The sequence below is a fragment of the Oenanthe melanoleuca genome, chromosome 2, assembly GCF_029582105.1.
Source record: "Oenanthe melanoleuca isolate GR-GAL-2019-014 chromosome 2, OMel1.0, whole genome shotgun sequence".
Classification (NCBI taxonomy): domain Eukaryota; kingdom Metazoa; phylum Chordata; class Aves; order Passeriformes; family Muscicapidae; genus Oenanthe; species Oenanthe melanoleuca.
In genome coordinates this window covers 148,068,864-148,093,018 of record NC_079335.1, presented here as the reverse complement: position 1 = coordinate 148,093,018, position 24,155 = coordinate 148,068,864, and the positions used below count along the sequence as shown (strand labels likewise).

General features: G+C 61.6%; 1 protein-coding gene across 4 annotated transcripts in view; it reads right to left on the bottom strand.

The window, feature by feature from the left end:
* The window catches only part of AGAP3 (ArfGAP with GTPase domain, ankyrin repeat and PH domain 3), a 116,825-nt gene that overhangs the window by 69,055 nt on the left and 23,615 nt on the right, over positions 1 to 24,155 (bottom strand). For 2 of the 4 annotated variants that reach the window (XM_056484189.1, XM_056484191.1), the window contains exon 2: positions 2,917 to 2,975. In XM_056484189.1, the coding sequence (XP_056340164.1) occupies positions 2,917 to 2,975 (59 nt within the window). Of the gene's footprint in view, positions 1 to 2,916; positions 2,976 to 8,426; positions 8,749 to 10,611; positions 11,517 to 24,155 lie in introns of those variants that run through there. The other 2 variants (XM_056484188.1, XM_056484190.1) reach the window with 2 other exon arrangements.

The window sequence follows — 24,155 nt, the reverse complement described above, 5'->3', positions numbered from 1 at the left end:
CTGTCACCTCTGCACATCTGTCACCCCTGGGAACTGCAGACCTGACTGTTCACACAGAGAGCACAGCTGGGCTCAGCCCTGCCCCTCCTGCAGTGTGTCCCTGGGGCCATGCTGAGCCAGGGGCTCTGTCCTTCTCTGGGCAATGGGACAGCCCAGCCCCTGCCCCTGCAGCCCAACCAGCACAGCCACACAGCCATGGAATCCCAGAATAGGCTGGGCTGGAAGGACCTTCAGGCTGTCCACTCCCTGCCCTGGCAGGGACACCTCCCACTGTCCCAGCTGCTCCAAGCCCTGTCCAGCCCAGCCTTGGGCACTGCCAGGGGCCAGGGGCAGCTCCTCTGGCCAACCAGTGCCAGGGCTCACCACTGACACAGGGAAGAATCCTTTCCAGTATTCCACCTAACCCTGCCTCTGTCCATGGGAAGCCATTCCCTGTGTCCTGTCCCTCCATCCCTTGTCCCCAGTCCCTCTCCAGCTTTCCTGGAGCCCCTTCAGGCCCTGGAATGGGCTCTGTCTCCAGAACCTTCTCTTCTCCAGGCTGAACACCCCCAGCTCTCCCAGCCTGCTCCAGAGCAGTGTCAGCCCCCAGAGCATGCCCATGGTCTCTGTGTTTTGCTGGGGGTCCCTGACACAGACACAGCCCTGGTGGGTCAGGGGAGCTCTGGGGAGCACAGGCAGTGGCAGCTCAGGGCAGTGCTGGCTGCCAACAGAGCAGCCACACCACACCAAAGACAAACACTGCAATGGCATTTAGCTCTAGAACTCGGACAGAGGCTGCAGTTACACTTTGTTTGCACATAGTACAAACCCTGAGCTGCATCTCACCAAAATCCTGCTGCTCTGCTGTGTCCTTGAGCTCAGCTGGAGCTTCAAACCAGGACTGACAATCCTGAGGAACTCAGCCCCTGAGAGGCAGCAAACTGGAGCCAAGCAAGGAGTGTCAGCCCTGTGGGAGCCTCTGTCCCACCGTTTTTGGGAGAATGCAGGAACACAGTCAGCACTGCCCAGTGCCAGGTCCAGGGAACAGGTCCTGCCACCATCAGTGCCCCTCTGCAAGAGCTCAGCCACTGCTTCTCCTGGCCTGCAGCACTGGGAGGGAGCTTGTGGGGGAAACTGAGGGAGGGAAAACTGCTGAATGTATCCCAAATACATTCAATTATTCAAAGACCTTGGAGAAAGTGTCCTGAATGCTTGGGAACACAGGAGGGAGAGTAGTGAGAGCCCCAACTCCTGCAGGAGAGACAGAGTTGCTGAAGAATGGGAAGAAGTGAAGCTTGGAGACATTTCTTCCTGGGGTCAGAGTGGGGCCCCTCATGACAAAAAAGACCCTGAGGGGCTGGAGGGTGTCCAGGGCAGGGAATGGGGCTGAGAAGGGTCTGGAGCCCCAGGAAGGGCTGAGGGAGCTGGGAAGGGGCTCAGCTGGAGAAAAGGAGGCTCAGGGGGAACTTCTGGCTCTGCACAGCTCCCTGCCAGGAGGGGACAGTGGGGGACAGGGCTCTGCTGCAGGGACAGGGACAGGAGAGGGAACAGCCCCAGGCTGGGCAGGGCAGGCTCAGGGTGGAAATTGGGAAAATCCCTTCCTGGAATGGGCTGCCCAGCCTGGCCCAGCTGCCAGGGCAGGGTGCAGCCCCATCCCTGCGGGGATTTCACAGCCCTGTGCATGTGGCACCTGGGGACAGTCAGTGTGGCCTGGGCAGTGCTGGGGGAATGGGTGGGCTCAATGATCTCCAAAGGTTTTTCCAACCCAAATCGTTCAGTCAGTCTAAACCAGGACTCTGAAAAGCCTCCAGGCTTTTAGGAGCTGCTTGGGCCAGATCAAATCCTGGAGGAACAGAGATGCCCAGAGGTCATGCAAAACCTGGGGAAGGGCTGTGCCACTTGAGGAACAAGTAAAAGCTTCAGGATGTTTAGCTGGCAGCACGGCTTTGCAGCCTTGCAGAGCCTCAACATCAGGCAGCAACACCCAAACAGCTGTCAGAATGTTTTTAAAAATGCATTTCTCATGTAAACCAACGACAGCTTTCACAGCTAAACTAACATGAAACTAATACTCATGTTAGGTAAACTAACAAATGAATCTCTGAAGTTTGGTTTGATTCTCACTTAAGTAAGAGACACTGGCAGGATGGTGCTGGATGTTTTGCAAGAAGAATTTTGTTGTTTTTTATACTGAAAGAAGTTAATCTTGCAGAAGATGAAGGCAGAAAGAACTGAAGGCACAGGCCAGGAGCCTGCAAGGGGAGCTGAGGGCTGGCACAGAGAGCACAGGAGAGCAGAACAGGAACCCATCACTGAGCAGCACCCTGCCCACCCCAGCAGCAGCTCCTGGCCACCCCAGAGCCTGCACACTGCCCTGTCCCAGCTGGAGGGGCTGTGCCAGGGGCAGGAGGGGCAGGAGGGGCAGGAGGGGCAGGAGGGGCAGGGGCAGCCCCACCCCAGCCTGGCCATGTGTGACCTGGGGAGATCCTGAGCCTGGCAGGGCAGGGCAGGGCTCACCCTGCAGCACCTGCAGGGCAGGCACATCCCAGCAGGGGCAGGAGTGCAGTCAGAGCCGCCATCAGTGGGGCTCTCCAGGAGCACTGACACCCCCTGCCAGGACAGCTGCTCTGGGGCAGGCACCTGAACCATCACCTGGGACCTGCACCTGCTGCAGCAGCACCCAGACAGGCACCCCAGCCCTGCTAGGGCCAGCAGGGAGGCTGAGCAGCTCAAAGGGAGCCTGCTCACCTCCACAGCCACGTGCTCTCCTGATCAGCCTCTGCTGAGCCCGGAGAGCTGAGCTGCCCACAAACCCCAGCCCTTGCCCAGCACAGCTCCCCCTCCCTCCTGAGGTGAAGCCTCTGTGTGTTCCCACTTGGCCACATGGAAATGCAGGATTTCCTGAGGATCTGGGGTATCCCAGGCACAGGTACTCACCACCTTCAGCTCAGGCACCGAGCGACTCAGGGTCCACTCCTGGCTGTTCACAAATGAGTCTGCAGACAGAGGGAAGAAGCCATCAGGTCACCCTCAGGATCCCAGCCAGGATCCTGCTGCACCCTCCCTGCTCCCTCCAGGCAGATAAATGGCTCTTCCTGCCCTTCTGCTGCAGGACCCAGCACGCAGCCTGAGCCCCACAGGGGAGCACAAGGGCAGCAGGAGTGGGGCAGAAACCACTGGAACCCTCCCTTCAGCCCTGCAGGAGCTCAGAAACCCCTTCAGCACCCCCTGCCCCCAGCACAGAGGACAAGGGAAGCACCAGGCAGCCTTTTGGGGAGCACAAGGCCCCAGAGCTGAGGGCAGGTGCCCCTGGACCGCCACAGGCTGTCAGTGGCACCAGCCACACTCCTGACTGAACACAAACCATTCATCAGCATGTGATGGAACTGGCAGCCTGCTGCAACAGGCTGACAGAGGCTGTGGAAACCCAGCAGGGCTTCAGGAAACACCCCCACCCTGCCACAGAGTGCCTGGAGGAGGAGCAGGAGCCTGGAGGATGCCCTGAGTCCCAGAGGCAGCCAGCAGCCCCTCCTCAAAACAGGAGGGAGACCTTCTGTCCCTCACCAGCTGCAGGGCAGCACCCACAGGAGCAGAGTGCCTGCCAGTTCATCACATACAAACTGATTTGGGGAGACCACAAACCTGTGGGAGCTCTGCACCTGCAGCAGCCTGTAATAAACCTCCCAAATCTGTGGCCTCAGGAATGGGAACCTCAGATGGGTTCAGAAGGGAAGCAGCAAACCCAGCAGACCCCAAAGAGGGCAGCAACCAAACACGGTGACCTGGGCACTGCCACTGCTCCATGTCACCCGAGGCCACAGGGAGGGAGGCTCCAGACCTCCCCCAGCAGCCACAACTCCTCGTGCCTGCTCCAGCAGTCCCCAAACCACCCTGCCAGGGAACAATTCCTTCCCAGTATCCCATCCAGCCCTGCCTCTGGCAGTGGGAGCCATGCCCTGTGTCCTGTCCCTCCATCCCTTGTGCCCAGTCCCTTTTCTGGAGCCCCTTTAGGCCCTGGCAGGGGCTCTGAGGTGCCTCTGGAACCTTCTCCTCTCCAGGTGAGCACCCCCAGCTCCCCCAGCCTGGCTCCAGAGCAGAGGGGCTCTGGCCCTGGAGCATCTGTCCTGTGCTGGGGCAGCACTGGGCTCCACAGCCCTGCCAGAGCCCACCAGTGCCTGCCCTCACCCCAACCCACCTCATAACTCCTCGGGGGGGGCTGGACACACAGCAGCACCAGCTCTTCCTCTACCTCCAGGCTAAAGCTTCATCTCAGCTCTCTGGGCAGCCCCAGGCCATGGGGAGAGCCCTCTCTGCTCCCACTGCCAGAGGGTGGCTGAGCTGCTCAGGGAGCACGAGGAACAACCCTGAGCTGGCACTGTGCCCTGGTCCCTGTGTCCATCAGCCACAGAACCCACAGCATCCACCCATCATGCTCCAGAGAGGTGCAAACACGGTGCTTCTGCCTGGAGTTTACCTTGCAGGGCTGGCTGAGGAACACTCCTTCTGCAGGAGTTAGAGATGAATAATCCCAGCTCTGCTGCAAGAACAGCAGGTTATTTATAGCCATCCCCAGAAATCGTTTCTGTGCAATGCCTTTCATCTGCCCTTTCCTTTTTTGGGCAGAGGTAATGTTTTTTATTAAAACAATTCATCGCTCAGGAGGAAATTTACACATTTTTGAGCCCTTTCCAAAAGGTAACAGCACACCTGTATTTCCAGCTGCATCACTGGGTCTATAAAAAGCTGTCACCTCCACCTGGGACTCCTGCCCTGCTCAGCCTCTGTGGCAGGCAATGTGACAGACAAAGGCAGATAAGGGCCCCTGTGTCCCCAGCATTCCCTGGTGGGACAGGCAGCACACACTGGTGGTGTCACTGCTCACAGCAGGGTTTTGGCAGGTCTGAGTGCAGCACAGGGCACACACACTGGGTGATCACCTGGGGAAGGAGCAGAGGCAGGAGAGCCCTGGAGAGGCTGGGATCCCTCTGATCTGCTCAGGGGTGACCAGCACAGGCTGCACCAACTGTCCCAACACATCCTCACCTGGCTCTTAACCAAGTTCAGGAGTTTGCAACACTTTGATTTCTGACTCGCTGAGACAGCCCTTGAGTGAACAAATAAACACTGCCAACCCAAAGCCAACAGGACTGTGCTCAGGCACACAGCACACCTGCTCCTCCCTGCCATCAGCACCCCACCTGAGCCCCAGCACACCTGCACTGCCTGCCCCTCCACACCTGCCAGGCTGGATGCCAGCCCAGCCCACCCACCAGTGCTGGGGACCCCCTGGCACAAGTGGCACTGCCAGCCCAGGATCCAGCACAGCCCAGGAAGGTTTATCCTGCACAGAGCGAGGGAGGATGAGGAGGGCAGCGCCTGCAGGCACAGGGTGATGGAGGATGAAGAGGGCAGTGCCTGCAGGGACACTGATGGAGGATGAAGAGGGCAGTGCCTGCAGGGACACTGATGGAGGATGAAGAGGGCAGTGCTGCAGGCACAGGGTGATGGAGGATGAAGAGGGCACCTCTGTAGCTGACATCCCTTGGTCAGTTGGTCATCCTGGACACGTCCAGAGCCCAAAACCAGACCCCAGCTGTGGGACAGCAGTGTCGTGCACCGAGGAGGCAGGACCAGCACCCTCCATCACAGAGCAGAGCACTCCCTGTGCCCTCAGGACAGCTTGGAGAGGGTTCACCACAGACCCAGAGCTGGCAGCACCCACATGCTGCAGCGAGGCTGGCAGGAGAAAGGGGCTGGCCAGCCCAGTCTGACTCCTCAGCCCAGCTGCTCCCTCCACAGGATGATGCACAGGGTTCATCTACCCTGGGCTTCAGAAGCAGTGCCTGACACATCTGCAGCAACTAATAATTAACCAACTCATTATCCAAGCCATGTGCAACTCCCTTGGACACTGCAACCCTGGACACTAAACCCAGCCTTGAAACCAGGTCAGAGGCTGAGCAAACACAGCAGAGGCCACACAAACCAAGGCCACTCGTGGCCACCACTGCAGCCACACAAACAGACCCACCTGAGCACACACAGATCAAAGGGAGGCAGAGGCAGTGTGCCTGGGCACAGCCACCTCTCCTGGGCACAGCCACCCCTCCCAGGCCAGGCTGGTCAAGCCTCTGCCCTGGCAGTGCTGGCAGGAGGGGGATTTCTCCAGGTCAAGGACCAGCACAGGCACAGCCAGAGTTCCAGTCAGCACTGAGCCAGGACAGGAACCCACTGCAGGACATGACCTTGGGAAGGATTATCCTAGCAGAGCTTTAAACACTCTGCAGCCACAAAAGGAGACAATGCTGTGTCTCTCTGGGAAAGAAAGGTAACTCAGGAACTGCCATCCTTGCTTCCTGACCATGCCAGGGGTGGCAGCAGCTGGTGTCACTGAGCTCTGAGGTCAGTGCAGACTCTGGAAGATCCAGGCATTTCAACCTCTCAGCACTTGCTGCTCTCCAGCCTCCATCCAAACACTGCTAAAGACCCAGACCAAACCCTGCTGTGATGGTGGGACGGGGTCTGCTGGAAGGGAAAACCCAGCAGAGAGTGACATGGAAAGACAGGTAACTCCACCTCCCATCACAGCACTCTGTGGGGATCCACCTCAGCAGCAGAAAGCTCTGCACCCACTGCACCCTCTGACCTCAGAAACGAGCCCTCCAGAGAACTGCCCCAACAGCTCCCTCCCCAACCCCTTCCAGAACTCTCCAGCTTCTCCCAGGAGCAGACAGCAGACTGGCCTCAGCATCTCTAACCCCACCATGGCACCTCTGCCTCTCACCAACGCTCCCAGCTCAGCCAAGGCAAGTACCAACACGAGGTGATGTTTATCATGACCTACCCAACTCACTATGCAAACTTCACCCAGTCCATGAGAAAACAGCCCTGTCTTCTCCCAGAAGCTTTCCCTCACGTGCCCTGCAAATCATACTCCCCACACAAGAATAAGGGAGGGACCTTAAAGAACCTCAAAAGGCAGAGCATCATCCCTCCAGGAGAGGGAACACTGCTGTGATATGGAATCATGGAGTATTCTGAGCTGGAAGAAGCCCACAAGGACCATCAGTCTCAGCCCTGGCCCTGCACAGACACCCCAACAATCCCACCCTGTCCCTGAGGGTGCTGTCCAAACGCTCCCTGAGCTCTGGCAGCCTCGGGGCCATGACCATTCCCTGGGGAGCCTGGGCAGTGCCCAACCACCCTCTGGGGAAAGAACTCTTTCCTGACACTCAACCTAAACCTCCCTGACACAGCTCCATGCTGCTCCCTCAGACAAGGAATGCTTCCTGAGCCATCACAGATGCTGTACCCATCACACAGTCCCCTCATGCACAGGGACAACTCCAATTCCACAACACTCCAGGTTCCTCAAGACCATACCTATGAGAGAGCCTCTCTGGAATGGACACCTAGAAATGCTCTGAACCACTGACAACGATCACCTGGGTCAGTCCAAGCTGGCTGGACTCTGCCCTGACTTTGCTCTCTAGTCCCAAGGGCTGTTGCCCTCCCTTGCCCATTACACAAGCATCAGCTCTTTATGTCTTTTTTGGGTAACAAACCCTGAAATCCCCCATCACTCTCTGTGCTCAGTCCCAGCCAAGCCCCTCCAGGGCTGGGAGAAGCATTTGGAGCATCCCCCTGGCTTTGTGGGTATATCTGGGTGCAGATGACGGCGCAGGGTGGGTATCACAGTGTGCTGTAAACAAACCACTCCAGGTTCTGCAAACAGAGGGTGCTGGCTTGGCTCCCTGCTGGGACTCCTACATCGAGCTCTTCCAAGTGCTGATAACCACAGCTGCAGCTGCACCCCCAGGAGGGCAAGTTGGGGCTGCACCAGCAGCTTTCCCAGGGCAAGGTGGGCAGCGCCCACACACAGCATCAAAGTCTGTGGGACATCAAGCGGCTGTTTGGAGCACCATGGGCCTGCAAGGCTGAACAGCAACGGGGCAGAGCCCTCCTGAGCAGCCCCATGGCAGCAGCACCAAGCTGTGCCCCTCCAGCCCTGGCTGACAGACCCACAGCTCCCAGTGGAGCAAGCCATGGACCAGCATTCTGAGAGAGACAACGGGGAGATGGGGCACAAGAGAGGACAAGCAGCAGCTACTTGGCTGTGCAGACTTCACTACAGCCTTCTCACACCTCAGCATCCCCAGGAGGACACAGGGGCTGTGCAGGCAGCAGGCAGGTAATGAATGGTGCTCTCAGTGTGACTAACCCCGGTGTGAGCTCCTGCCAGCAGCCACAGTGCCAGCAGCAGCCTGGAGAGGCCAGTCCCTGAGCCCTGCCTCCAGCAGGAGCCAGGGTGGCGAGCAGCAATCCCTGCAACCAGCAGGGTCCTGGAGGGGCTGGCTGGTCACTGCTGCCAGACCCCAGGCCGCCCACACCGCCCCCACGGAAACCCCAGCAGGGTGTCCAGAGATGGGCGCAAGGGGAGCTCCTACCTGAGCACGGGGGAGCCAGGTGAGAGCAGGGACGCCGGCGAAGAGCTCGGGCTGGCAGTTTCTCTGGGAACGGGGCCGCGGGGCCGGCTGCGCTGGCGCTGCTCCCGCGGCAGGCGGCAAGCAGCAACAGGCCCCGCTGCAGGGCCGGCCCGGCCCTCCCTGCCCGCGTACACCCACATTCCCCAGCCGTGAGCGCAGCTCCCCTCTCCTGGGAACCTGCTGCCACCGGGGCAGGGGCACCGAGCCGGGCCCTGCCGGCCCACAGAGCCTGCACTGCAGCGGCTGCATCCCGGCCCTTGGCCCTGGGGACACGGGCACCCGCACCCACCGGGCTCCAGAACCCTCCCCTGCAGCACAGGGACACAGGGGCTGGGGGATGGAGCCCCTCGAGCTCCAGAACCTTCCCCTGCAGCACAGGGACACAGGGGCTGGGGGATGGAGCCCCTCGAGCTCCAGAACCTTCCCCTGCAGCACAGGGACACAGGGGCTGGGGGATGGAGCCCCTCGAGCTCCAGAACCTTCCCCTGCAGCACAGGGACACAGGGGCTGGGGGTTGGAGCCCCCTGAGCACCCTGGGCAGCAGTAGAGCTGCTCCTGTGCTGACCCCTGTGGCCCAGCGCTCCGGGAAATGGCGCTGCCCTGCACAGACACTGCCTCAGCAGCCACCAGGATCCTCGGGAGCTGGTGGGCTCCCTGCAGAGCCTGCCAGCCCTGGGACAGTCCTCTGGCACACGGGCCAGCAGAGAACTGCCTCCCCAGCACCAGACCCAGGGCAGAGCCTGGATCCCAGGGGCACACGGGCCAGCACAGAACTGCCTCCAGAACAGCCAGACCCAAAGCAGAGCCTGGATCCCAGAGGCACACAGGCCAGCACAGAACTGCCTCCAGAACAGCCAGACCCAGCACAGAGCCTGGATCCCAGAGGCACACAGGCCAGCACAGAACGGCCTCCAGAACAGCCAGACCCAGCACAGAGCCTGGATCCCAGAGGCACACAGGCCAGCACAGAACTGCCTCCCCAGCACCAGACCCAGGGCAGAGCCTGGATCCCAGAGGCACACAGGCCAGCACAGAACTGCCTCCAGAACAGCCAGACCCAAAGCAGAGCCTGGATCCCAGAGGCACACAGGCCAGCACAGAACTGCCTCCAGAACAGCCAGACCCAGCACAGAGCCTGGATCCCAGAGGCACACAGGCCAGCACAGAACTGCCTCCCCAGCACCAGACCCAGCACAGAGCCTGGATCCCAGCGAGGCCCCGGGAGCCGCAGGCCTTGGCCCAGCCCCAGCTCCACGCGTTCCATGCCTTAAAAAGCTCTGGATGCTGCTGTCGCCCGCCGGCCCTGCCAGGCCACAGGGCTCGTGGGCAGCTCCTCCACAGGGCCCGGACGGGACAGGGCACAGAGGCACAGCCAGCCCTGCCCACAGAACTCCCCACCAACACCAGGGAGCGAACACCCAAGAGCTGCTTCAGCTGCCAGTGCCCACTGAACGCCCAGCCCCGGCGCCCTGTCCCCTGTCCCGCCGCTGGTCACGCCACACCTGCCCTCTGCACACTGCCCCACACCAGGTGAGGGTCCCTGTGCTCCCAGACACGAGCTCCCAGTGAGGGACCAGGGCTGAGCATCCCTCAGACGAGGCCTGGCACCAGGGAGCCGCTCACAAGAGGGGAGTGCAGGCACATTTCTAGGCTCCCCAGCCCCCTGTAATGTTCCACACCTCTGCTCCAGCAACCTCCCAAACAGTCCCACTTGCCTGGGAGCCCACCAACAGCACTCCTCTCCCCATCCTACCAATGCTGCTGGGCACGGGCAGGAAAGCTCAGCCCACCCTGCCCTTGCTGGACACACCAGGGCAAGCAGGACACGGCACACACGTGCCTGACGCCCAGCTGTGTGGCCAGCAAGGGACCCAGAGCCCGGAGCACATCCTGCCAAGCAGCCACACCACGGCTGCTCCAGCACCACGGCACCACGGTGCAGTGCTAGGGCAGCGGAGCTGACAGGAGCCGTGAACGCTCACACGACCTCACTGCGGCCCAGTGCCACCCTGCAGAGCACCGGGACAGAGCCGGGTGCCAAAGCACAGCCCAGAACCCCGACTGGGACAGGCACAGCCAGCCGTCCCTGCACCCCGCTGGCACGGGGGGCTCTCGCCGGCCCAGCACGGCTCCCGTGCTTACTCACCCAGAGCCCGCAGCGGGCCCCCGCCCAGCAGGCCGGGCTCAACACCGCCCTGATCCTTGGGGCACACGCTGCCAGCGCTGCCGCGCTCTCGCCTTCGGAAGCGGCTGGTGAGGAGTTTCCAGAGCCCCCCGGTCTGCGCGGGGTCGGTGTGCAGGCGGGCCCCGGCCCTGCCCAGCTCCGGGTAGAGCAGGTCGCGCTTGCTGGGGCAGGTGTGCAGGGAGCTGGCATCGCCCTCGCTCTTGGTGCGGAGGCGCGCGGGGCGCAGCAGCCCCCCGGACTCGGAGCGCCGCAGCTCGTGGCCCCGCCGCAGGCGGAAACTGAAGCTTTTCCGCAGGGAGCTGAAGTTCTTCCTGGGGCTGGAGCCGCTCCAGCCGCTGCCCCCGAAGAGGTTCCAGCGGCGGCTGCCCCACAGCGAGCCCCCCCGGAGGAAGCCGGGGCTGTCGGCGGGGTGCGGCGGCCGGGCGCCGGGCAGGAAGGTCATGCTGCTGGGGCGCGGGCGCTGCTCGGCCCCGGGGCCGGGGCCGCCTCCGTCGGGGCTGTGCCGGCGGGGCGAGCGCAGCCGGAGCAGTTCCAGGAGGCCGCCGCGGGCGCGGGCGGGGGGCGGCGGCGGCAGCAGCGCGGCGGACAGCCCGTTCCCCGCCGCGCAGAAGCTCTTGGGCCGCCGGCGCTGCTGCTGCGCGGCGCCGAGCGCGGCCTGGACGGCGGGGACGCCCTGCAGGTCCAGCGACTCGCAGACGCTGACGGCGCGGCGGGGGCTCGGCCGCGGGGCGCCCCGGCCCGGCGCGGCCCAGGGCCAGCCTTCGGCCATGCTCAGCGGCGGGGCTGCCCCATGGCCCCTCGCCCGCCGCTCGCCGCCGCCGGCGCGGGGCTCCCACGGCGCGCCCGCATGCCCGGGCCGTGCTCGGCGCCGCCGGCGCGGGGCTGGGCCGGCCCGCCCCGGAACGGGCCGGGGCCGCGGTGGGGATGGGGCGGGGGCCGGGGCCGCTCCGCCCGCCGCGCCCTCCGCGGGCACCGACGGCACCGAGCCCGGGGCACGGGCAGCGGCGGCGGCGGCGGTGCCGACCCGGAGCGGCGCGGGGCTGCGGCCGCGGGGCAGAGCAGCGCCGGTCCCTGTTACTGCTCGGCCGCTCCCAGTGCCCGCGGCGGAGCCCGCACCAGCGAGCGGCGGCGCTGCCCGGAACCCGCCGTGGCGCTCACCGGGACCACAACTAGCCAGGACCCCGTCGGAGCGGCGCCGAGCGCCGGAACCAGAACCGGCCCGGACCGCGCCGGGGTGTTCACCGGGACCAGAACCGGCCGGGACCCTGCCAGGTACCGACCGCCGGGCAGGGCCGGCAACGGGGGCCTCGGTGCGGCGCGGGGCCGGCCGTGTCCGCCAGGGGGCGCTGCGCCCCCGCTCCCCGCTGCTGCCCGCGACACCGGGACCGGGAGCGGCAACGGGACCGGCTCCGGCAGCGGCACCGGGACCGGGAGCGGCAACGGGACCGGCTCCTGCAGCGGCACTGGGACTGGCTCCGGCAGCGACACCGGGACCAGGAGCGGCAACGGGACCGGCTCCTGCAGCGGCACTGGGACTGGCTCCAGCAGCGACACCGGGACTGGCTCCGGCAGCGACACCGGGACCGGGAGCGGCAACGGGACCGGCTCCGGCAGCGGCACTGGGACTGGCTCCGGCAGCGACACCGGGACCAGGAGCGGCAACGGGATCGGCTCCTGCAGCGGCACTGGGACTGGCTCCAGCAGCGACACCGGGACCGGCTCCGGCAGCGACACAGGGATCCCGCTACCGGCAAACACGCACACGCAGCCCTTCGGCGGACCCGGCTCCATCCGCCCCTCTCAGCATCCCCGCTGCCTTCCCCGGCCGCAGCCCCCGCCCGGAGCTTCCCCGCTGCTGCCAGGACCCCCGGCCTGCACCAGATCCAGCTACCTGCTGCCTTCTCAACTTTCCCAGTGGGAACGGGGCAGCGAGTCCCCCCAGCCGCCGTGCTCAGGGTCAGCACGGACCGCAGGGGCCCGGGCAGCACGGAGCACACACGCCCTGGAGCACAGACCGCCAGCAGCACCGACTTCCATCCGAGCCCGAAGCAGGGGGCGCCAGGTCAAGTGTGACCCCCTCAGCCAGTTTCACTCCTGTCTCCTTCCAGGGCAGTCATTTCCTTCGGCCAAACCCACCATCACCAAGCACTGACCCTCCTCGGCCACTGGAGTCCTGACTGTGCTACCACCTCCGCCCCTTCCCCAGCACGCCCATTGCTGCCTGCAGTCCCTGTCTCCAGCATCGCCCCAGGGCGCTCCTCCTCCCCCTTCTCCTCTTCCTCCTCCTTTTTCCTCCACACCTTTTCTCTCTCCCTGGCTTTCCTCCTTCATATTGATGAAGTATGATCTGTGCTCCCTCTGGGGAGGAAAAAAAAGATGCCTGACTCCCCCTTAAACTATTTTTACCAAACTGAAAGCCCTGTCTGCTGAGCCAGCCCAAATCTCCTCCTGCTTCTCCAGGCTTCTCGAGGCCTTAACATCAGGCACCTCCCTTTTCCCCTCCTTACACAGGAGTCTTTGACTCAACTGCCTTGACTCTCCCAAACTCCCATCACCTTCTTGGACTGTGCCTTCTCTTTGAACCCTCATCCTTTTCCACAGCAAGCCTCATCCTACTTCTCCAGTTTTCTGGATGCATCCAGGCCTCGAGCTGCATCCCACCTAGAGCTCTTCCACTCCCTACTGCACAGCCAGCACCTCGGCCAAGCCCCTCCCTTCTCCCTTCTCCCTTCTCTCTTCTCCCTTCTCTCTTCTCTCTTCTTCCTTCTCCCTTCTTCTCCCTTCTCCCTCCTCCCTCCTCTCCTAAGTCCATAGTCCTACCACCCACCTTCCCTCCCAGCCCTGTCAGTATCACAGACCCCACCACAGCAGGAGCAGAGGTCCCACCCAGAGCCTCTCCTGGGGCTTCACGTGCTCCCCTTCCTTCCCCTCAGGTGTTCACAGCTGCCAGCACAGCCCTGCGCCGGCAGTTCCCCTCCCCGTACCGTGTGCCGAGAGCTCAGAGCTGCCATCCCCACGCCACCAGGCCACGGGCAGACAAGGGGCACAGCCCACTGCCCTCCTTCCCCAGACAGCGGGGGCTGTGCCCGGGGCTGAGCAGCAGCGCCTGCCAACACGCCGGAGCTGCGGCAGTGCCACCTGTGCCAGGTCACAGGACGGGAGCTGCCAGCCGGATCGACCCGCACGCACAGCACCTGCCAGCCGGCTCCGAGCAGAGCAGCAATCTGCAGCTAGCAATTACAGGGCACTGAGCCTTCAGAGCACTGAGCCCCAGGCAGGGACCAGGCTGCCAGGGCCCACCTGCCTGGGCACCTCAGGCACAGCTACCTGGCTCTGGGCAGGAGCCAGGTCAGGACCCCCACAAGCTCCTTTCCACCACGCCTGGCACAGCTCTGTGCACCCAGGGATGGAAAGTTCTTCCTGCAGGGAGACGAGATCCGTGTCTTCCCAAACCCTGGGTTTAACACATACTCCAACAGCACCAGATGGTTCCCCTTCCACATGAGTCTCAGCTTTTTAAAATATTCTGGCAGGTTCTGTCTGTGAGGTGTCGCTGAATCAGACTGTCTGCTGGAGAGATGATGCACCTTGTGCTGCCTGCTGAGGCAGGACTGGACATGCTGGATCCCCCCGACAGGGTCTGTCTGACCCATCCCTAGGGCCTCCCCAAGGCCCCTCCAGCCTGTGACCTCCTTCCTACTCCAGCTCTTCCTCCTCCTGTGATTCCATCCAAATTCTGATTAAACCTACTGAAAAACATGTAGAGTTCCCCTTAGCTGACGACATCCTTTCCCTGTCCTATCAGGGATCATACTTTTAAAGCTATTTGTGTTTTTGAAGCATTCCCAATTCTCTGCAGTTTGTCTCCACCTTTCTTAAACACGGAGTCAGAACCTGGGCACAACATTCAATTGGAACCTCCAGCAGCCTAAGAAGAAATACAGCTACAACACCTGTCCTACTGCAGCCCAGTAAGATACTGGGATACCACAGTAACAGCATACCACTGTTCTTACCTAATTAGGCATTCTGTGGCAAAGGTTTCCAAAAGCTGTGTGAATTGATGTGTATATTGACACAATCCCCTTGATGTTGTTCTGAAAGATGTCTAAAATAGGCTACAATGGAACCTTAGATCCAAGTCCTGGGGTTGAGGGCTGCAGGGCACCTGCACACAAGCTGGGAATCTGTACCCCAGGACGAGTTCAAACTCCACCAGCCTCTGCAACACATGGGCTCCAGCTGCCTCAACCCTCCACTGATGGAGGAACTGCTCTGAGAACGAGACCAGAAAACACGAGGGTTTGAGGAGAGCTCACTGCAACTCCCCACTTGCCTTTCATGTCTCTTCTCTGGCAATCCACACCATAACCACACTGGGTTGGACTGGAGCTGTGTCTGTGCCCAATGCAGAGGACAGGTGAGCGCTCACCTGCTCACGAGCTGCTGGTGGAGCAGCTTGGCCGGAGTCCCCAGGGCCATGGGGGGCTGCAGAAGCATCTCCGAGAGCTGGGCAGTGCCAGGCCCTTGGCAATCTGACCCGGAGCAGGTGCCTGGGGACAGGAGCAAGCTGGTCCCTTCCCAGCCCTTCTCTGAGTCACATGCATGGTACAAACATGGCCATGAACATCTGGCTGAAATTAATGTAATTCATGAGAGGCTTAACAACAGCTGCGTGGGAATAGTCCAAGAGCCAGGGAACATTCCAGTGCTGGTTGGCCCTGGTGTGACATTCAGGGTGGAGCCCTGAAAAGGAAAGGGAGTCTAAACCACAGTCAAATGCTCTACTGTGCTCCCAGAGGCCATGACACCGGTATCACTGCTCTCCCAGCCCCACCAGCACGGTATCCCTGTGTTCCCCCAGACACAAACAGTACTGCTGCTCCAGAGATCTGCAGATAGGGCTGTTTTGTTGCCAGGGAGATGCCCAGCTGGGAGGATGGGACACCGGCACACACCATCCCTCCTGTGTTCAAAGCACTGTCACTGCAGAAGGGCAGAGTCTGGGGGCCCCTGCAGCCCCCCACCTCCAGCAGGGATGAGGCAGCAGCACTGCCCCGGCAGCCAGAGGAGAGAGGAGGTTCCAGCGGCTCTGAGTGCCATGCAGAGGGCAGATACCAGCACCAGGCACACCAGGAGCACGTGAAGACACCAGGAACACATGAAGACACCAGCCAGCTCCAGGCCCTGTGTGCCACCAGGGCTGTGAGTGCTCGAGGCCGACAGCCCAGCACAGACTGTGCCCTGTGTCTGTGGGCCAGGCTGAGCACCACTGCCAGGGACAAAGGACAGGGCACAGGACAGGTGACAAGAGTGCACCTGTGCCGGGCCACAGGGCACCCAGGGCACCCAGCACAGCCAGGGAACACAGGGCACTCAGAGCACCCAGGGCACTCAGAGCACACAGGGCACCCAGGGCACTCAGAGCACACAGGGCACACAGGGCACTCAGAGCACACAGAGCACCCAGGGCACCCAGCACAGCCAGGGAACACAGGGCACTCAGAGCACCCAGGGCACTCAGAGCACACAGGGCACCCAGGGGACTCAGAGCACACAGGGCACCCAGGGCACCCAGCACAGCCAGGGAACACAGGGCACTCAGAGCACCCAGGGCACTCAGGGCACACAGGGCACTCAGAGCACACAGGGCACTCAGGGCACACAGGGCACTCAGGGCACCCAGCACAGCCAGGGAACACAGGGCACTCAGAGCACACAGGGCACTCAGAGCACACAGGGCACTCAGGGCACACAGGGCACTCAGAGCACACAGGGCACTCAGAGCACACAGGGCACACAGGGCACGAGAACATCCAGCACACACCATCCAGCCGGAGCAGGAGGGCTCTGTGCCCCGCGCAGTGTCAGGACCATGCTGGAGCCGCCGGGCTCTGCAATCCAGCTGCAGCCGGCTGGGCCATGCACAGGAATACTGATGAGGCTGTGCCAAGGGCGCAGGCTTGGCCGTGGGGCGCAGCCCCCGCAGCCCCACGTCACAGCCGCACTGCCAGCGTCAGCAGCGCCGTCACTGCCACCCGTGCCGGGCCAGAGAGCCACCGACACCCTCGGCCCCACACAGGAGGGAGGAGACAGAGGTGTCCCCTGACCCTGAGCAGAGACACGCTCTCATGAACCCTGCTGCAGACTCAGCACCCACCACAGCACCATTGCCCACCACACAGCTCCACCATGGTAACCCTTTCTGGTCACCCCAATAACTCCTCCTGGTCACCCAAACCACCCTGGGCCCAGGAGACAACGTCCTCCTGCTCTCCACTGACAAACACCCACCCCTCCCACAGCCCTGCCCATCCCTGGCTCCTGGCACTGCTGCAGGTCCCAGCTCTGCCAGAGACCCCCGTGCTGGCTGTGCCCCGTCCCTGTGCCCGTGCCCAGCACAGAGCCTGGGTCTGACACTGGGCAGGCTGACTGACTGCCCCAGGCCTCTCTCAAAGCAGGCTGTTCCCTACAGTTTCCATGGAGAGCAGGAACGGGCCCAGGCAGCAGAGAGTTAACACCAGCTGGGAAGTCAGTAACAGTCACAGGAGAGCCCGACTCCAGCAGCAGCTCCCTCCCTCCTCCCACACCGCACACCCCCAGCCCAGGGCCTGCCGCAAACCTCCAGCTGCTGATGAGCAAACTGCCACCTTCTGCCCCAGCCCGGGATGCAGCCCTGGAGAGAACCTCCCTCCCACACAGGGGGGCCAGGCCATGTCACCCACACGGGGCACGGCCACACTCGGGACCACGGGCAGAGCAGCTGAGCACCAACTGCTGCCAGCGCTTCGGAGAGGGCACCGTGCCACGGACCTGTGCGGGTGGCAGATGCAGATCCTGCACCACATGCTGCAGCCCAGAGCAGGGCTGGCAGAGGCAGGGCTGGCATGCAGAGGTGGCAGAGGCAGGGCTGGCAGGGTCAGGGGTGGCAGGGTCAGGGGTGGCAGATGCAGGGCTGGCAGGGTCAGGGCTGGCAGAGGCAGGGCTGGCAGGGTCAGGGCTGGCAGGGTCAGGGGTGGCAGAGGCAGGGATGGCAGATGCAGGGGTGACATGCAGGGGTGGCAGAGGCGGGGTGGCAGAGGCAGGGATGACGCTTCCCAAGCTGTCTGGACCCTGGTGCCTCAGGGAAGCCCTGGAGGATAACGCTTTGGGATGTTACCTACAGGGTGTAATAGGAGATCAAGGCAGCAGCAATCACTTCTGCTCCTTAAGCTACCTCCGGGCACTTCTGCATGCAGATATGTCCATGCATCCTGATTTAGCACCCTGATTTAGCATCCTGACTCAATCTGCAGCTGGGCTGCTACCTGCACTGCAGGGCACGAGCTGGCCCCAGGCACCAGGCTGCTGCCAGGGACAGAGATGTTCCCATGGAACAGGGCTGTCTCCAGGCACCAGGATGTTCCCAATTCCCAAGCTCCCCACTGGTGATGCAGGCATGAGCAGCATCAGCATGATGAGGCCAGACATTGTGATATCTCCTCGGGATTTTGAAATCCAAAGACAAAAGATCAGGTGAAATTTTGGTTAGAGGACTAAAGAACACCTCCTCAGGTCCTCAAGCCTCACTTTAAAATCTCTGCCATAACCATCACTTAAACAGTGAAAATCCTCCAGTTTATTCCAAAAGCAGCAAACAAAAGAAGAAATGGCATGAAAAACAGCAACGGGATGAAACTAAGAAGCGAGTGGGGCAGCAATGGGACTCAGAGGACATGAAAATACATGTGGAGGTCAGGAGGAGACCATGGCAGGAGATGGAGGAGGCTGGAAAATCCCTCCTGCCCTGACAGAAGGGCAGAGACCCTGCAGCAGGCTGCAAAGGATGCTCACAGAGCTGTCCCTTCGCTGGCCCATGGAGCTCCTGCAGACAGGACCACTCTGGTGACATTCTGTGCCCAGAGGATACAGGACATTTCTGCAACCAAAGCTCCCAGCCAGCCCAGCAGCAGGTGGAGCCTGGGCACACACACCACTGCCCCCAGGCCCTCCTGGCTCTGCACACAGGCACCACACTCACCAACAGCACGAGAATTTGGGGAAGAGCCAACTCTAGCAAAAGGTAGGACTGGAGGGTCATCAAGCTGCACAGAAAGGGGAGCAGCCCAGAATCCCAAAGGGATGTTCCCAAAAGTGATTCCCAAAGCTGAGACCACTCCTCCCTCCCTGGGAAACATGCAAAACAATTAAAGCCATGGAAAGATCCCATCCTTCTGCCCTGTTCCCAAAGGCACCTGCTCAGGAACAACAGAGCAGGCAAAGGAAGTATTTTCAAAACACAAACTAAAAGGCTGCTGAGGCTGATAACAACACAGGATGCTCACGTGGGCCTGAGCACCCCAACAAACGCTGTGCTACTGCTGCTCCCACCTCGTCATCCCCTGAGCAAGCACGGTGACTAACAGCATCTGCATACACAGGCAGCGATTGTTTTGCTGCAAACAACAAGAGCCAGTTGTGAGAAGGGTGTTAGTAACACCCCACCTGGGGCAGGGACTGCAGCTCCAGCCCCAACACCCTTCTCCAGCTCCCTCGTGGGGACAGGCCCCAGACCCCACGTGGGACTTCGATGCTCACAAGCAATGGCTCAGAGAAGGAAACATCACCTTGGGATGTTAGAGAAGTAGATGTCACCTGGCATGTGGAACTCACCTCCACAACAAACTGTAGGTAGGACCATCCATTTCAGTGAACCCACTCCTACCCAGGTGCTGCCCAGGCCCTGGAGAGCCGGAGCAGCTGCAGCCTGAGGGGGGCTGAGCCAAAGCCCCCGCTCCAGGCTGGCCAAGGGTGGCTGTCCCCTGCTCCTGCTCTCCCTTTGGCACCAGGGTCCCGGCTCTGGCCCCTGCAGGGAGCAGCTCCCCACCCCAGGCCAGGCCAGCCATCTGCACCATGCCCACCTTTACAGACCCCAGACCCCCCACCTGTGCTAACGCAGCATTTCGGCTCCTCCGCGGGGCCTCTGCACTGAGGCCAGCCACCAACCACAGCCAGCAGAGAAACCCACAAACTGAAAGGCACCGGCCACAGCCGAGGGTGGCACGGAGGGTGCCGGCCCTGCCCCTCGTTCTCTGCTGCCCCCAGGCCCCGAGGCTCCCCAGGGGCAGCACACACACCTCAGCCTGCCCAGCCCGTCTCCAGCTGGGAACGGGCGCCACGTCTGAGCAGGCCCTGTCGTTCTGCCCGCTCACACCTCGGCTCAGCAGCCTCACCTCGTGTGTCCTCACCAGCACTGCCCAGGGCCGGCTGCCTGACCGGGCCAGCAGGGCCTGAGGGGTGCCAGGGGTCCCAGCAGGGTCTGAGGGGTGCCAGGGCCTGAGGGGTTCCAGCAGGAATCCCCCCAAACCCATCTCTGATCTCAGTTTGTACTCACAGCTACACACTGAGAGCCAAGTTCTTACTCCACACATCTCATGCTGACCACTGACACTTAAGAGTTTCTTCCCGAGGTCACTCTGGACTAACCCAAATACCATAAAGTAGCCTGGAGGTATTATTTAATCACTAACACCTTTCACTAATCCCACTGCCCAGGAGCTGTTCTCAATGTCATGGAAAGCAGATCCCATCAAACTACGTCACTCAGCACCCACTTCCCTCCTTTAATTCTCCGCTAATTCGGATTAAGTCAGGCACTCTGCTGCTCTCTCAGGGATTGGTATCAGCCTAACTGCATCCTAAATACCTGAGTCATCCCCAGATCCTGCTGAAGGCTGGCACAGCAGCAGCCCACCCCAGCCTCGCTCATCCTCTCACAGGCAGCTCTGCAGCCAGCTCTGGGTGCAGCTGCCCAGCTGGGAACCTGAGCACACCTGGCTGTGGCAGCTGCTGCTCACAGCTGAACAACCACTGCAGAGTGAGGGGTGGAGATGCTCACACTGCCCAGCTCCCCACACCCCATCTTTCAGACAGTAGAGACAAACATCACAGCTAAAACATCCCTGTTGCCACCAAACCTCCCAGTTCCTGACAGGCACTGACCAGCTGGATGCCAATGGCCACTCGTGTCCCACCCCTGCTGCTCACTTCCACCCTGTCTGTGTTCTGTACCACCAACTCTCCCCTGGTCAGGACCAGCTCTGTGCCAGTCCTGCTGCTCAGATGCACCGTGTGCCCCACATGCCAGGCTGGCTGCTGGCACAGCCTCCCTCAGGGGCTTTCTGTGCTTTGGGCACAAACATGGCATTCTTGGGAATTACTGCGTTTGCTCTCTGTGTCCTCTCTCCCAAGTCCTGTGGCTCGTCACTTTATCGGTTTTTTGGCTTCAGTGACACCAGCCTCCAAAACCAAATGGCAGTGGATGAATATTGCCCAAACACCTTGCCCAGGAACAGCACTGCTGCTCTGGATTTTCAGGGCTTTATGGGGGCTGTGAGGGACAGGAACATCCTTCCCTACCTGCAGGCAATCCAGTACTGAGGAAAGGGCCGGGATGGCTCCCAAGAGAGGCCCTGAGGGAAATGGAACACTGCTGGGGACCTCCCTGGGGATGCTCAGGGCTGGCACCAGGCCATTACCACGACACCAGTCCTGGTAACTGCAGCATTCAGTGCTCACCTCAAAATCCACAGCACACCTGGGGCACTGTGCAGTGCTGGAGCGAGTCCTGGGCAGGGCTGGGGGTTCACAGCTCCACTGGGCTCTTCAGATGCCGCTGGTGTTGTGCTGGGAATGAGCAGCACTGGGACACCAGGGCTAGGGGAAGGGCTACCAGGGAGCATGGCATGCACTCCAGGATCACAGTGTGCACTCCAGGATCACAGTGTGCACCCCAGGATCACAGTGTGTACCCCAGGATCACAGAGTGCACTCCAGGAACACAGAGTGCACCCCAGGATCACAGTGTGCACTCCAGGATCACAGCATGCACCCCAGGAACACAGAGTGCACCCCAGGAACATAGTGTGCACCCCAGGATCACAGCATGCACCCCAGGATCACAGTGTGCACCCCAGGATCACAGCATGCACCCCAGGATCACAGTGTGCACCCCAGGAACACAGTGTGCACCCCAGGATCACAGTGTGCACCCCAAGGTCACAGCATGCACTCCAGGATCACAGCATGCACCCCAGGATCACAGTGTGCACCCCAGGAGCACAGAGTGCACCCCAGGATCACAGAGTGCACCCCAGGATCACAGTGTGCGCTCCAGGATCACAGCATGCACTCCAGGATCACAGTGTGCACCCCAGGAACACAGTGTGCACCCCAGGATCACAGAGTGCACCCCAAGGTCACAGTGTGCACTCCAGGAGCACAGAGTGCACCCCAGGAGCACAGTGTGCACCCCAGGAATGTTCCCAGGAGCACAGAGTGCACCCCAGGATCACAGCGTGCACCCCAGGATCACAGCGTGCACCCAGGAGCACAGAGTGCACCCCAGGAGCACAGTGTGCACCCCAGGATCACAGCATGCACCCAGGAGCACAGTGTGCACCCCAAGAATGTTCCCAGGATCACAGCGTGCACCCCAGGATCACAGCGTGCACCCAGGAGCACAGTGTGCACCCCAAGGTCACAGCGTGCACCCAGGAGCACAGAGTGCACCCCAAGGTCACAGCGTGCACCCCAGGAGCACAGAGTGCACCCCAGGAGCACAGTGTGCACCCCAGGAATGTTCCCAGGAGCACAGAGTGCACCCCAGGATCACAGCGTGCACCCAGGAGCACAGTGTGCACCCCAGGAATGTTCCCAGGAGCACAGAGTGCACCCCAGGAGCACAGCGTGCACCCCAGGATCACAGCGTGCACCCAGGAGCACAGTGTGCACCCCAGGAATGTTCCCAGGAGCACGGCACCCCTCCCGTGAGAGGGCTGCCAGGTCTGCCCTCTGTGCTGCTGGAGGGTGGCAGGCAGGAATCCTGCCCTGGCAGCACACACAGGGCAGCTGGCTGGGGAGAGCCTGGAGAAGGGGCAGGTCCAGCAGAGCCCGGACCAAGCTGGGCTCAGAGGGAGCTCTGCCTGCCTGCTGGACGGTCACACAGCTCTCACAGCCAGCACAGAGCTCTGCAGCCCTGCAACTCCAGGGGAAGAAGGTACAGAGCAAGTGTGGGGGTGTGACAGGCACACGGAGAGCAGCACAAAGCCAGGAAACCCAGCAGCTCCAAGCACTACTCAAGGTGGCACAAAGAACATGAGGGTCAAACAGACTTTAAAATCCCGAGTGTCCAGCTGCCAGAACAGCAGGCGACCCAAGTGGAATCACCAGAAACAAACAATTCTGATTTTACATCTGCAAAAATAAGCTGCACGTTCTCACCACTTGGATGAAATCCTGGGGTTATTCTCAACAACTCTATGAAAACATTTCCCAGAGAAGCTGTGGCTACCCCACTCCTGGAAGTGTTCAAGGCCAGGTTGGAGCAACCTGGGCCAGTGGAAGAGGGGTGGAACTGGATGGGCTCCAAACCCAAACCATTCCAGGATTCCTGATTCTGTGAACATCAGCTCGCTGCTCAGCAGCAATCAAAGAGCAAAGAGGGTGCCAGCAGTACTAGGTAAAGTAAAGAGGGAATATCCCAACACTCTCATCCTGACCCACAGTCCCAACCATCCCAGGTACCAAGAGGGGCAGGAGATGACTGACAGGATAGAACAGTGACTGCACAGGGAGCCTGGGAAGGAAGGTGGCAGAGGGGGAATGAAGTTTTCCATGCTGGGAGAAGAAAGGAGGAGGTCACTAGAAAACAATTTGTTCACTGTTTCTTCTGAAGCAGGAACTTGGGGACATCACATCCAATTAGGCAGGTCCAAAACAGGAGATTTTTTTCACATAAAGCACCACTGTGAAATGTCTCATCAGGGCTGCAGCGGCTCCCAGCAAACATGAGCTCAGGAGATCAGCCCAGCCAAACCAAGGACAAAGGCTTCATGAGAGCCTACAGAAACACAGGATGCAGCTTTGGGCTCAGGAATGGCTTCCTGGGAGCAGCAGAGGCACAGCCCAGCCCACACACAGCAGGGCAGCAGCAGGGCTGGGCAGGGGAGCCCCTGGAGCCCCTGGAGCCCCTGCAGCCCCCAGCCCCTGAAGCCCCTGGAGCCCCTGCAGCCCCTGCAGCCCCTGGAGCCCCTGCAGCCCCTGCAGCCCCTGGAGCTCCTGCAGCCCCTGGAGCCCCTGGAGCCCCTGGAGCCCCTGCAGCCCCTGGAGCCCCTGCAGCCCCTGCAGCCCCTGAAGCCCCTGGAGCCCCTGGAGCCCCTGGAGCCCCTGCAGACCCCAGCCCCTGAAGCCCCTGGAGCCCCTGCAGCCCCTGCAGCCCCTGAAGCCCCTGGAGCCCCTGGAGCCCCTGCAGCCCCCAGCCCCTGAAGCCCCTGGAGCCCCTGCAGCCCCCAGCCCCTGAAGCCCCTGGAGCCCCTGCAGCCCCTGCAGCCCCTGGAGCCCCTGCAGCCCCTGCAGCCCCTGGAGCTCCTGCAGCCCCTGGAGCCCCTGGAGCCCCTGGAGCCCCTGCAGCCCCTGGAGCCCCTGCAGCCCCTGCAGCCCCTGAAGCCCCTGGAGCCCCTGGAGCC